At 50.3% G+C, this 14242-nt stretch overlaps 1 protein-coding gene across 2 annotated transcripts; it reads left to right on the top strand.

Annotated features, from left to right (window-relative positions):
- The first annotated feature begins 1197 nt into the window (after positions 1 to 1197).
- C9H16orf54 (chromosome 9 C16orf54 homolog) lies at positions 1198 to 3692 on the top strand. Of its 2 annotated transcripts, none has more exons than XM_057750782.1 (2): positions 1198 to 1296; positions 1979 to 3692. In XM_057750782.1, the coding sequence occupies exons 1-2, from the start codon at positions 1291 to 1293 to the stop codon at positions 2654 to 2656; spliced, it is 684 nt and encodes a 227-aa protein (XP_057606765.1). In that variant the 5' UTR covers positions 1198 to 1290; the 3' UTR covers positions 2657 to 3692. The 2 variants fall into 2 exon arrangements, with proteins under 2 accessions (XP_057606765.1, XP_057606766.1); XM_057750783.1 differs by lacking the exon at positions 1198 to 1296 and adding an exon at positions 1622 to 1760.
- Positions 3693 to 14242: the final 10550 nt, after the last annotated feature.

Genomic DNA, 14242 nt, shown 5'->3' with positions numbered 1-14242 from the left:
TCTTTTGTAAGATGCTAACATTTCAACAGATTTTTCTGGAGCCTTTCACATTAAGTGGCTGTCATTTTGCAAAACAAAATATGAATACCTAGGAAGAGCTGTGTTGTGTACAGGTTGTTCGCCCGAGAAGGAATTTATACCTGTGCTCCCACTGTCCTCCGATATACATGAGGTATGTGACTTAGGGCACAACACCTCCCTTATTTAGGGCTTACCTGTCATCTGTCAGTGAGTGAGTCGACCTAGACTATCTCTGAAAGACCCCCAGGCCAGGAGCAGATGATGCTTTCCTCAACCCTCAGCACCAGGAGAAAGGAGCCAAGATGGCAATTTTTCGTGGTCTTTTTTTTCCCTTAAATATTTATTTATTTATTTATTATTTTATTGGCTGCGTTGGGTCTTCGTTGCTGCACGCAGGCTTTCTCTGGCTGCTGTGAGCAGGGGGGCGGCTACTCTTTGTTGCGGTGCATGGGCTTCTCGTTGTGGTGGCTTCTCTTGTTGAGCAGCACGGGCTCTAGGCACACTCCTCTTGAGTAGTTGTGCTTCACGGGCTCTAGAGCGCAGGCTCAGTAGTTGTGGCTTCTGGGCTCAGCTGCTCCGAGGCATGTGGGATCTTCCCGGCACAGGGATCGAACCTGTGTCCCCTGCATTGGCAGGCGGATTCTTAACCTCTGCGCCACCAGGGAAGTCCCTGTTGGTGGTCTCGGAGACAGGCCTAACGTTATTTTTAAGCCTAGATCCTTCCCAGAGGCCTGATATGTTTGCTGCTCGAGCCTCACCTCACAGATGTTTTCCAACCAAAACTGGGGCTAAATGGTCTGAAGACAAGGAGATATACATTCATGAAAACTGTAGAGGAGGTGGGGCAAGCAGGAGGCGTGTGGGTGCAGATAGCGGGAGCGGGTTTAGTGGGGCCCAGTGGCCAGGGCAGGGACAGGCACCCATCTGGGGGCGGTAGAGCGAGCCACTTTGGTGGTCTGGATGGGCTCTGTCTCTCTTTCTTGACTTCCGGGTAAATGTTCTGGGGCCTGACTGTGGGGTGACACTGAGTTCGACAGAGCCACTGCCCATTCCGGCCCCACCTCTCGCCAGGAAACGCCTCCCCGCCGCAGTGACCACATCCCCCCAGGTTGCCTTGGAAACACTCCACGGGGGCTGGGGGATCCAGGGCACAGTTGCCCAGCAACAGGTGGTGCCCTCCCTTCCGCCCTCATCTGAGGCAACTGCCCTGCACCCTCCGCTCACACAGGGAAGAGAGGCTCTGAAGGAGAGCCAGGAGCCCAGGGACCTATGGAGGTAAGGTGAGGAGTGCAGGAGGCCCCTGCAGGTGTGGCACCTGGGGGACAGCCAGAGGTGGGCAGAGAGAAACAAGGGAGATGGAGCTGGGCAGAGACTGGGCAAAGCCGGAGAGGTGGGGACAGGTGCAGACGTGGCCCCTGAGACCTGGCACAGTGGCAAACTTGGGGGAGCCTGCAGAGAGCAAGATCAACTCCGAGGAGAGTTGTGAGGGCAGGCGAGCATCCAGGGTGCCGAGGCAGCTGGGAGCGGCCCCACAGGCAGGGGCAGGGCTGGGACGGAGGCTCTCATTTCCTCACCCAGCACTTCCTCTTCCAAGGGAGACCTGCGGGGACTGAGACAGGAGGAAGAGGCCCTTGGGGCCCTTAGAGTTTTGTCTGAGGCATGCTGGAGTCTAGGAGGAAAATGCAGCTTCCAGAAAGGGCCTGGGGATTCTGAGCAGGAGGGCCTGGCTGCAGACCAAGGTGGGCCCCATCTCTCTGGCCATCTGGCTCCTTCCCGTTCTTTCTGAGTCCTCGGGGCTCCTCTGTCTGCCTGGGGCTGTTTCTCGAGCTAGATGTCGCTGAGCCTCGCTCGCCTCTGTCTCTCTCCTTGCTTGGGTTTACGCACCCGCAGCCCCTCTCTGTCCTGGTTGTGCCAGCCTTGTCTCACGCGCTTCCTCTCCTGACCCCTGTCTCTCCAGATGCCTCCGACCCCAGAGCAGCCCTCTGGGCACATGGAGGGGCCCCCTGCATTGGAGACCTCCTCGTGGTCCCCGCTGCCCTGCGGGCCCTGCATCCCCATCATGCTGGCCCTGGCTGTCCTGGCCGCCGTCTTCCTCCTGACCACAGCTGTGCTGGCCGAACGCCTGTTCCGCCGCTCCCTGCGCCCAGACCCCAGCATCTGCGCACCCACCCTGGTCTGGCGCCCAGGAGGAGAGCTGTGGATCGAGCCCACGGGCACCCCCCGAGAGCGCTCTGAGGACTGGTATGGCTCCTCGGTTCCCCTGCTGACGGATCGGGTCCAAGACCCGCCCACCCAGGGGGGCACCTTGGAGGCACGAGCGACAGCCCCACCTGCCCCTTCAGTCCCACACTCCCCGCCCAGCTCCTTGGTCCCCCAGACCCCACCGAACGCCCCAACCCGTAGCACCTTCTGGAGGCCCCAGGTCTCAGAGGAGAGGTCCCACGCCCCAGGCCTGGTGAGTTGGGCTGAGCCTGAACAGAGACCAGAGGCCATTGCGTATCTGGGGAGCCCCCAGGCCCGGAGGCTGCGGCCAGGAAGCCCTGATCCCGCGGAGTGGGGCCTCCAGCCTCGGGTCACCCTGGAGCAAATCTCAGCTTTCTGGAGGCGTGAAGGGCGGACCAGCGTGGGTTTCTGAATCCTCTGGACCTGGAGGACTGGCCTTCCCGAGACTCCCGCCCAGAGGGAGGCCCAACCTCCAAAGGATTTTAAGACCCTGAGGCTCCTGAGACCCTGAGCTGACACCTGAGGCCCCCCAGGAAAGAATGCCTCTCCCAGGCCTTTTACTTCTGGATTTTGGTTCCCCTGGATCTGGGCCCATGCAGCCTGGGTGTGGACAGAGCCTGTGCTGCAGGGCAAGCTCAGAGGTGCTTAGCTGCCTGGGGCCGTGGCACAGAGAACTGGAGCTGGGGCCAACTCTGAGCTGGAAACTGCCAAGATCACATTCCAGGTGAAGAACTCAAGGTACCAGGCAGACAGAAAATAGCATCGACGTAGAAGCTTCCACCCTCCTTTAGTGTGTACCTAAGATGCCGACACTGGAGCGAAAAGTCCCAAGGATGCTGAAGAAGAGAATGTGGTGATGACGAGTGGCAGCCGTGCTAGCAGGAGATGACAGGAGTTCAGCTTCCCAGAGCCACGTCATCCGTCCAGGAAAACACACACGGCGAGGTCCAGATCAGGCAAAAGAGCATCATATTACATACAGACTGTGGCTTGGACCCCCATCTCACAACAAGAGGCCCTCTCTTGCCTGCAGCTGGGACCTTGAGTCCAAATAGGCCAGCGGACATCATGTCCTCTTGAGACCGCTGCATCTCAGCCCTCTGGATCTTACCCCTCCACAGTGAGTGAGGTGCGAGCCAAGGAGATCTGAATTTGATCCAATGTGGAAAGGAGCATTCTCCCAGGGCAGGGCAGTTCCCAAAACGTGGCCCCTGGCCAACTTTCCTCCCGGCGTGGCTTGCGGTAGGGGTCCAGAGAGACAGAACTGCCCCAAGACAGGCTTACTTATAATGTTCTGCGCCACAAGAATGGAGCCCCAATATCTATATCAGCTGACCTCCCCTTTGGGTGCAGAGCCAGGGTTGGGGGGAGGCAAAGAAACTTCCATTCCCTGAGGTCTGATTTCCCAAATTTCAATCCTGAATGTTAGGATTTTTCCCATATCAGTTACCGCCTGTCCTTTATATTTTCCTTTAAGTTAGTATACTATTTGCTTAATAAATTTATTTTACAAGCAATCTGTTTCCTATCACTCCTGTAAATGGAAAACCAAATAGCACTTGCCAGAACTAGAAGGTAAAACATGGAAATAAATACAAAGTAAACAAAGATATCAAGTTCTAACTAGGCATTGTTTTCTGCAGGAGGCATTGACCCAGAGATCTGCTCTTTCTTTGTTAAAAGGCTTAGCAAGTGTTAGGAAAGTGTTAGACATTCTAGCACTGCCCTGAGACCATCCCCAGGAGTGCTGGGACTGATGACAGAGCCCTGCCAGGGGAAGGGCCATCCTATCTTACTTAATGCTGGCCAGGAACCCCACCCCCAAGTTCACCCACACCCTGAAAATGCTGCCAAAGGCCAACACTCTGCCCTTCCTGCTCAGAAGGGCTGGGGAGCAGTTAGGACTGGACTTCCCTTCTCAGCCCTTAGATGCCAGACATTGGAGGAGCAGCCGGAGGAATAGAAGCCCCCTGGCTGAGGGACCCCCTCACCCCTCAACCGGGGTGCGTTCATCCAGCCTGTGTTCTGTGCACCTTCCCTGAGCTGGGCCCTGGGGTGGCTGCGGGGAGGAATCAGACCTGACCCCTCAGGGAGCTCTCAGTCTCTCTCGTGGCAGGGGTGGGGGTGGAGGGAGGTGAGATAAGACAGGAAGACATAACTGATACAAGATCAGGGCTGTGGTCTCATCTCTGTCACTCAGAGTAACTGTCACTTATTGTCACCATCAGCTGACAGGACTGGGTTGTGTATGAACTGTGCCCCAGGGAAACAAAACTGAGATACTGTGCTCAGAACTCAGACACCTGCACACCAAGGGCTCAGCAGAAGCAGGATGGCATGGGGGCAGGGTGGGGGGCAGCGGGGGACACACCAGGGACAAGGACCCAGTTCTCCATCTGGTTCTATCACCCATTCACTTGGAGAAAAGTAATTTTTGTTTTACTGGGTCTCACTGTCTTTCTCTTTAACAGCAAGAGAGTTGAAAGTTGAACAGATGCTCTATTGGGACTTCTCTAGCTGTGATATCTAAGGATATAAGAAAATGAAAAATGGACACACACACCCATGCATGGATGAATGTGAACTCCCTGAGGCAAAATCCAGCTTGCTGTCCCCAAAGTCACCTTCATATTCCCAGACCCAGAACAGGATCTAAAACATAGCAGGAACCCAAAGAAAGGGGAATGAATGAATGAGTAGAGGGATTCATAGATGCATTCGTTTTACCCTTTCTCCACTTTTATTTTAAATGTCTCCTTCTCATTTTGTTTTATTTTATTTTATTTTTTTTCTCTCCTTCTCATTTTAAACATCATCTTATTGGGACTTCCCTGGTGGTCCAGTGGTTAAGACTCTGCGCTTCCACTGCAGGGGGCGCAGCTTCGGGCCCTGGCTGGGGAACTAAGATCCCGCATGCTGCGTGGTGTGGCCAAAAATTAAAAGACAAACAAATACCATCTTATTGCTTTCTCATGTTGAGTCCTTCCTTTATGTCTTTTGGCATTTAAAATGCACTTCCTGTATGGTCCTTTACTCAATAACTCTGTTGTCTGGAGTCCCAAGTTCTGGGGTGTCTGCTCACTCTCATTCGTCACAGATGTCTTCGTCTTATGTTCTCTAAGTTGGGGCTGTGAACACAACTTCAGCAGGCCCTTATCAGTGAGAAGCCATGTGATCAGTTCCAGGGTGTCTCTCTGGAGAGCTTTTGTGTTTGCTCCTGCCAAGGATCCTCCGTGGGAATTAGCAATCCTGGACCACATTATTTGTTCATTTTATTTGGGCTTCCGGGACTATGCAGATGGTGTAAATTTGAACCCCAAATTTAAATGAGGGCGGGCACACCTTTGGTTATGAATTCTCATGGAAGACTTTCTATTGCCTCCAGATCTCAGGGTGAGACCCACGAGGTTCTTTTGTGATCCCCGAGCTGATGGAAAGATTTTTTTTTTCTTGTCTGCTTTTTCACTGAGGGGGTCACCTTTTAAAGGGTCTGAGCTATATATTAGGGTCTCAGTTTTCAATGCCCCAGGTAGGGCCTCATCTCCAAAACCTACGTGGATATAAAACCCAAACCCCTTATTTTGCCAGGATCCACAGCTGCCCATGAGCTCCCTCCAGCTCTAGTTTTCAATTTCCTCTTCGTGGATGGCTCCGGGGATTTCCCTTGAGTTTCTTGAAACCCAGCTACGCTTTGTAAAGGATGTTTGCCTGACTTTATGTAGCATTGCTAGATGTTTCATGGCAGGGATGTGCTTGTCAGGTTATATCATTCACAATATCACAAAAAAACAGACAATTTCCTGTATAAACAAGTTCAAACCTTCACAGCCAAACTTCTGGAAGGAGCTGTCCGTCCTAGCAGTCTACATTTTCTCATCTCCCCATCACTCTGCAATGTGCTGCAGACTTCTATACACTTCCAGCACTCTCCAGAAACTGCTTTCCCCCAAATCACAACCTGCACACTTTAATCAAAGGACATGGCTCAGCCTCCTGTGGGCGGCATTAGACATTTTGATTCCCCCCTTTTTAAAAAAAATTATTTATTTGTTTGTTTGTTTGTTTGGCTGAACCCAGTCTTAGTTGCGGCACTCAGGATCTTCATTGCCACGTGCGGGATCTTTGCTGCAGCACGCAGGATCTTTAGTTGCGGCATGTGAATTCTTAGTTGCGGCACTCGGGATCTTCATTGCCACGTGCGGGATCTTTGCTGCAGCACGCAGGATCTTTAGTTGCGGCATGTGAACTCTTAGTTGCGGTATGTGGGATTTAGTTCCCTGGCCAGGGATCGACCCCAGGCCCCCTGCATTGGGACCACAGAGTCTTCACCAATGGACCACCAGGGAAGTCCAGCTTTTTGGGGTTTTTTTTGTTTTTGCCTTTTTTCGTTTTTGGTTTTTGTTTTTACTTTTTGGCTATACCACGCAGCATGTGGGATCTTAGTTCATGACCAGGGATCGAACCCGCATCCCCTGCAGTGGAAGCGCGGAGTCTTCACCAATGGAGCACCAGGTAGTCTTGATTCCCTTTTTGACATCTTCTCTTCTTTTGGCTTCTGTGACTCCATGTACATCTGATTTCCCTCCCCTCTCTCTGTCATCTTCTTGGATTCTTTTGCTCTCTGCCTTCTTCAGCGTTTGCTTTCCCTTGACACAGTCTTCCTGGGCAATCCCACTGATACCCATGGCTTCAACTGCTGTCTCATGCCCTGATGATCCCCAAGGCTCTGCCTCTGACTGTGGCAGATATGGTCCTCCGACAGATATTCTGCCATTATTCTAAAGTAATAGTAAGAAAACAAGGTAAGATTAACTAAAAGATTATCTCAGCACCTCTCCACAGCCATCCCTGATTACAGAGTTAGTATTTATCCCAGTATTAACAACCCCCCCCCAAAAAAAAACCCCACAGGGGTCATGAATTCACTTGCAGAAATAGGCCAAGTCAGAGATATAGGTGAGCAATGTGGACCAAGGGACAGAGGTGAGAAGAGACTTCACGCCTGTCTGTGAGAGCAGCTGCCACTCGGCTCCACCAATCATGTCCATCCTTCTGATTTTCCAGCAGAAGCTAGAAATTTGGGTTTTTAGGTAAAATCAACCAAAATGTTAAGACTATTGTATATGTATATATGTATATTAATCTGTCTCCCATAAAATCCAATGAAACAAGCCTGAGGGCCACACGTGCCTCAGGAACCACTGGCTGGAGATTTCTTCTAAACAAACTTGAGCAAGTGCCTGGGAAGGCCCCTGAAGTGGGTGTGGAGGGTCCCTCTTTGCCTTGGCCTTTGGTGGTGTGAGGTGGGACGGCATGATCTCAGATGATCTTAAATCAGAGTTTTCCCCACCTTCACACTGTTGACATTTGGGCTAGATAATTCTTTGTGTTCCTGTACATTGTGGGATATTTAGCAGCATCTCTGGCCTCAAGCAACTAGGCTCCAGTTGCATCCCCCTGGTTGTGAGGGGATGTCTCCAGGCATTGCCAAATGCCACCTGCGGTGGGGGTGGGGAGGGGGACAAAACGCTCTGATGCTTCTAAGTGAAGCATTTTATTTTCTTTTGTTTGTTTTTTGGTTTTTTTGTTTTTTTGTTTATTTATTTCAGCTGCTCTGGGTCTTTAGTTGTGGCACATGGGCTCTTAAGTTGTGGCATGCAGGATCTCTCTCTCTCTTTTTTTTTTTTAGTTGCAGCATGTGGACTTCTTAATTGCCGCATGCACATGGGATCTAGTTCCCCGACCAGGAATCTAACCCGGACCCCCTGCATTGGGAGCTTGGAGTCTTACCCACTGGCCCACCAGGGAAGTCCCCTCTAAGTGAAGCATTTTAATCCTTTAACACACCTGCCCACAGAGCTTGCAGCCTGTCCAGGGACAGGCCTGCTGGGGAACTAGAACCATTCAGCTGCCCAATAGAACCACGTGGGCCTCCTCTTACTAATTTTCAGTGGCACCAAAAAAGGATTAAGATGAAGAGACAAAACAAGCAGCCCTGGAGGAAACAAATAAATAATACACCAGGAAACCAGCAGAGACTTCTAGGAAGACAGCGCATCACAACGTGTTTTGTAACTGGAAATTATAATGTAATTTGGAAATTGCAAATTTGAATTCCCAAGTGAAAAATTAATCAAAAGAAGCTATGGGAGAAAAAAGTTTATAAACATCTCTCAGGATGTAGAGGAAAATGACAAAGAAATGGAAAATAGGTAAGAAACATTAAGAGATAAAGGATTAATTCATTCAAAATTTACCTAATAGAAGTTCCAGAAAGAGAGAACAGAGAAAACGGAGGGGAGGAAATAATCGAAGATTCTGTTTGATGGAGAGAAGCATTTCAAGCAGAAAAAAGAGGTCTGTGAGGTGGCTCTCACCTGCTGCACACTGGCCTCATCTGAGGAGTTCTTAGGAAGACGGAGGCCACCAAGACTTCCCTTGCCACCAAGGTGGAGGACCAGGGACTGGGTTTACCCTTCTGCCTGAAACAACCACCATCGCCACTATCAAACCAGACAAAATATGTGAAACAACAGTTTTCAAAATACCAGACACCAGGGACTTCCCTGGTGCTCCAGTGGTTAAGAGTCCATGCTCTCAATGCAGGCGGCTGGGGTTCGATCCCTTGTCAGGGAACTAGATCCCACATGCAAGGCATAACTAAGGAGCCTGCCTGCCTCAACTATAGACCCAGTGCAAATAAATAAAATAAATATTTTTAAAATAATAAATAGAAATAGCTGTCCACTTATTTTTTAAAAAATACCGGACACCAAGCAATGAAAGACAGTTATGAAGACAATGAAATCCCAGAGAGAAAGGAAAACAAAGCAGACTTGCCCTTTTCGGACGGTCCAGCTTACTGCTTGAGAGAGTTTCCACACTGGAGGCGGGGGCAGTGAGCTGCTGCCCAGGGGATTCCTGAGTTGAGAGCATGGAGCTGAGAGTCCAGGGAGACCAGAGCAGCTCGAATTACAGGGCAGAACACAGAGAAGAGAGAAGACCAAGGCGTGCAGAGGGCCCCCCTCGCATATTATTCGGCAAAGAACTGATGAACACACCCGTGTGAGGAAACCGCCTGAGGCCAAGACAAGAGCCACGTGAAAGGACTAAGGCAGCAGTGCTCAGGGCCTCACGCAAAGCCAGGGCCTCTTCCCATCAGCCGGACTGGAAAATGTCACAAACCCTTGGGCATCCAGTTCACTCGGGGAGGTCTTGGCTTCGTCGCAGGGAATAGTCAACTAGACCGAGCACCGCTTTAAACCTGCCTAACAAATCATACAGATTACAAAGCTATCTGGTGCTTAGCAAGGTGAAATTCACCACATTGGCAAGCAATAATTAATGAGTGAAAAAGTCAGGAGAGGATAAATGAACTGTCAGAAAAGATGTATGGACCTTTTTTTGGGTTCTATTTTAATTATCGTACACAGAGCATCGCTGAATTGTTGCCTGAGATAGGTCACTGAAACAGCTCTTTTACATCTTTTATCATTCCCCCGATGGACTTTTCATCCATTGGAATTAATTAGATTGGAGTTTTAAAATGCAAGACTTGGTCTAGCCCTTGAAATCTTCCATTCATTTGGGTAATTACTATAGCAATAATACAATAATACGTTAGCACAGTCCTTTACCCTAAAAGCTGCCAAATCTTAATGAATTACCCTTCTGACTTCTAATATTCTGAGAAAACAAAACAAATCATGCAAAAAATAAAAATAATTTACTTTTGGTTCTTGGTGAGATTACAGTTAAGGGGCTTTTATTGTTTGTGTGTGTGTGTGTGTTTAATGTAGAAGCATAATTTTTTATCCAGCCTTTAAGAAATCAGCATTGTTCTTTATATACTGATGTGGTATTCCAAAAAAGAGTCTTTCCTTTGGTTAAAAAGCAGCCAAACATCAAGAAGCAAGTGATCTACGGGATAACTCTTTGTTGGTGCTAAGTCTTCTGAAAATTTTAGCTCAAGAGCTGGGGGAAGAAATAGGTTACCCAGTGACCCACCAAACTAGAGGTATATATGAGGATCTCTGCCTCTGATCATTTTCTGAGTATGCTGTACTAGGTCCAGGGATCCAAAGAGCACTACCTATCTGAATAAAGAAAGCCTACATTATCTGGGGCAAATCTGATGTGCACAGCGAGATGATATTCACGGCTTCACGGTCAGATTCTCTCCAGATCTTTGTAGTTTGGTCTTCCAAGCTGAGTTACTTAGGGCCTCAGAAAGCAGGCCTTAAAAACAGTTATTTACTGAGTAACTGCCAAAATGTTCTATTCCTCAGGAAGTGATTGGAACAAAGTACAGAGGTGCTGAAACATTTATGGAATTTTACCTACTGTACTGTCTTGGATGGCTAGTGATAAATTAATATAAGTGTCTACACCACACAATAGCACAGTGGGATTTTTTAAAGATCCAAAGTTGAATTGTTTTCAGATACAGTTTGGTTTGCTAATAATGTCTTGCTGTTTTTAAATGCTTTCAGCTTTCACTGGCCTTGTCTCACTAATATGCCCATTGAGTTCACTGACTCGCCAACCTGGTTTGACCTCTTGTCTTTCCTGACCCTCTAGACTGAGTGTTCCGGTAGGTGGGTGGGTGGAGGGGTGGGAAGGGGGATGGGTGGATGGGATGGGTGGTTGGGCAGAGGATAGATGGAAGGGGGAGTGTGAAGGTGGGTAAATGCTAGCAGCGGGGTGAGGGTGGGGGGTGGATGGGTTGGTGAGCGAATGAGTCTTGGTGGTCTCTGGAGTACACAGGGCCTTGAAGTCACTGAGGTACTTGGGCAGTTGGATGGGGATCTGAGGAGGGGATGAAGCTGGGGAAGTGGATGGCAGGTGAGACCGCTGCACACCCCTCCTCAGCTCTCCTTCTTGAGCAGATGCTGCAGGATACTCATAGCCTCCTTGGCTAATATCTTTGGAACCTGGAAGGAAGATGGAATCAGAGGAGAATGGAAGGTGGTGTGACGGTAGTGCCCTCTGGTGCGGCCATAAGGGGATCTGATGGTATTTTTTTCGTTGTCTAATCTCCCCTCCCACCGCCCACCCCCGCCCACGCACAGAGCTGCACTAGAATACAAACTCCATGCGGAAAGGGCTTTTTCAATGTTTCCTCGTTGTCCATATTCAGTGTCTAAAATAGGGCCTGGCACACAGTCGGCGTTCAACAAATACTTATTTTTGAATCCTGCCCCACCATTGTATTGATTTATGACCCTGAGCAGCATTCTCAACTTCATAAAGCCTCAGTTTCCTCATGAGTAAAATGGAGACACTAACACCCCTGCCCCCACGAGCAATAACAGGAAGAGTCCTACACGTGCAGAGAAGGGGCCCTCAGTCCAATGTGTGTTCCCTTCTCACCCACCAGCTGGCACTCATGATGCATTATATGCTGACTTGATTTGCGCCTGATTTGATGGGCACATGTGCTCTAACGGGCATGGGCTTTACACTAGATGTGGGGCAGCCTGGGAAAATCATCCAAGCCTATAGTCCCAGGGTTCAGGCAAGAAGGAAGTGCAGCCAGATAGACACCAGGTGAAATGTGCGACGGCTCTCCTGCCACTCGCCCCCACCCCCCGCCGTCTCCCGACCTTCACAGCCACGTCCGGTTCTTTCACCGCTCCTCTGAGCCTCTGCAGGTGCTGTTTCCCTCGCCCGCCTTCCCTCCTGGCCAAGCCGTTGCCGTGAGCCACACTCAAGCCCTCTGAGTGGCTGCACCAGCCCCCTCTTGGTCTGCCTGCAGCCACTCCGACCCCCTCACACAGAGCTTCCTGCAAATATGCTTATTTCACTTTGCAGCTTCAATCTGACTGTTCTCAGGACAGAGTCCAAGTCCTCTGACCTACCATTTTGTGGTCTGGACCCAGCCCAGCTGCTAGTCATCTCGCCTCTCCTGATCCCAGCTTCAAATCTTACACCAAACAATCCAAGCCATTTCCCACATCTGAACCTTTGCCCACGCAATCTCCTCTGCCTGGAAATCCATCCCCTGCAAGCAGGGCAAGGATTGCTTTGGCCTCTTCAGGATCCATTTTCTTTTCCACCCGTGAGGGAATCCTCTCCCAGGGCTCAGATCTGGGGTCTTCCTGTAGGGCTGGTTCATTTCTGTGCTTAAGGGTGAGCTAGAGACTCAGCCAGGGAGCTTGCTTTTTAATTTTTTAATTTTTTAATTGGGATGCTGCGAGTGCAGCCTGCATTCTCCACTGGGCCACAGCCCACTCCCCTATGTCTTATTCCAGCCTCCCCCATCTGTCACATCTGCTTGGGTCCTAGAGGCATTTGATTTGAGACTCCTGGTACATGTCTCCCTTCTGCCTCTACTAGGCTCTGATTCCCTCCCAGATCCCAAGCGTTTCGCCTTTCAGTTCCCCACTCATCCTGGGTCCCCACTTCCCTGTCCTGACACCCAGAAGTGCCCCTAGTTCTATGAGGGTTCAGTTATCCCCCTTCAGGTCCGAGGAGCTGGGGCTCAGAGATCTAAGTTCCCTGGAGCAGGGAAGGCTGCCTAGCTGAGTATGTCCATTTTTTCCCTAGAGAAAGGACAGGAGGACCCCGGGGTGGAGGTGTGTATTACAGAGCACAGGTAAGCCCTGAGTGGCATCTCTGGGCCATAGCCTGTGAGAATACCCCCTTCGGTTCAGGGCATCACAAAAGGCAGTGTCCACTTCTGCCCGGTGTTTGTTTTTTGGGGTTCTTTTTGGCCCTGCTGCATGGCTTGTGGGATTTTAGTTTCCTGACCAGGGATTGAACCCAGGCCCTCAGCAGTGAAAGCACAGCGTCCTAACCACTGGACAGCCAGGGAAGTCCTCAGCACATGTTTGGTGCTTGAAAGATGAAGGTCTTGGCTGGTCTGGAGCTTTCACATCTGAGGTGAGTTCCTTGTTTCCTTGTTCTGCCCCTTTCCCAGGCACATCGCTGGTCTCCAGGGTTGAGAAAAAGGGGCAAAGGGGTAGAATACCTCCCTCAAGTCAGACTGGCACCGCCAGACGCCCCCTGGAGAAGGAGCCTCTGTGCATGAGACCCATTTTTCTTTCCTCCTGGCAAAGGGTGGAGAAGAGAGTGGGTTCTGGGAGGGGAAAGGCAGCTCCAGACTGGAGCCGTTCCAGGAGGAGTCACCTTGGGGACCACCTTCACCCTTGGGACCCCTCATGCTCTTGTTCCTCAAAGAGCCACCCAGAAGGGTTAGAAAGAGGCGAGCCCTAGGCTTGAGGTGAGGGTAGGAGTGGCCACACAGGTGAGCAAGACCTCAGGGGTGTGTGTGTGTGTGTTTGCATCTTTGAGGGGCTGGATTTAGATCCTCTGCTTAGACCTTTGAGTCCTGACTTCACATGGGAGGAAGTTTGACGTCCGAACACGGACCCCCACCCACCCTCCCTTGCTCCCTAACTGACCCTGACTCTGGCCCCAGCTTCTCAGTACCTCTCCCAACTAATGATATCCCCATGGAACCAAACCCTAAAAGGCCTTCAGCACCCAGTGGGGGTTTCATTTTGGAAGGATGCATGGTGGAGTTTCTTGGAGACCCCAGAAGTGTGGAATAAACAGGTTTCGCACTTCCAACCCAAGAGGTGGTAACAGCAGCCAGAGGCCAGAAGTGAAATACTTAGTAACCAGTACGACATGGGCATCAACCAAGTGAAATGTTCCAGCTGAACATCAGACCAGGTGCCACCTGTCCTCAAGGATAAGATGCCATTGACTGTAAAACATACATAGTATTACTCAAAAAGAAAATTGCCAAACCAGTGCTTTCTTATCATTTACAATTTCTTTTTTAAAAATTTTGCCCACTGTTCTTTTTTTTAAATTAATTAATTAATTTATTTTATTGGCTGTGTTGGGTCTTTTTTTTGCTGTGCGTGGGCTTTCTCTAGTCGCAGTGAGTGGGGGCTACTCTTCATTGTGGTGCGCGGGCTCCTCATTGCCGTGGCTTCTCTTGTTGTGGAGCATGGGCTCTAGGTGTGTGGGCTTCAGTAGTTGCAGC

This window comes from Hippopotamus amphibius, chromosome 9 (genome assembly GCF_030028045.1).
Source record: "Hippopotamus amphibius kiboko isolate mHipAmp2 chromosome 9, mHipAmp2.hap2, whole genome shotgun sequence".
Taxonomy (NCBI): domain Eukaryota; kingdom Metazoa; phylum Chordata; class Mammalia; order Artiodactyla; family Hippopotamidae; genus Hippopotamus; species Hippopotamus amphibius.
This window is presented reverse-complemented; position numbering and strand designations above follow the sequence as displayed.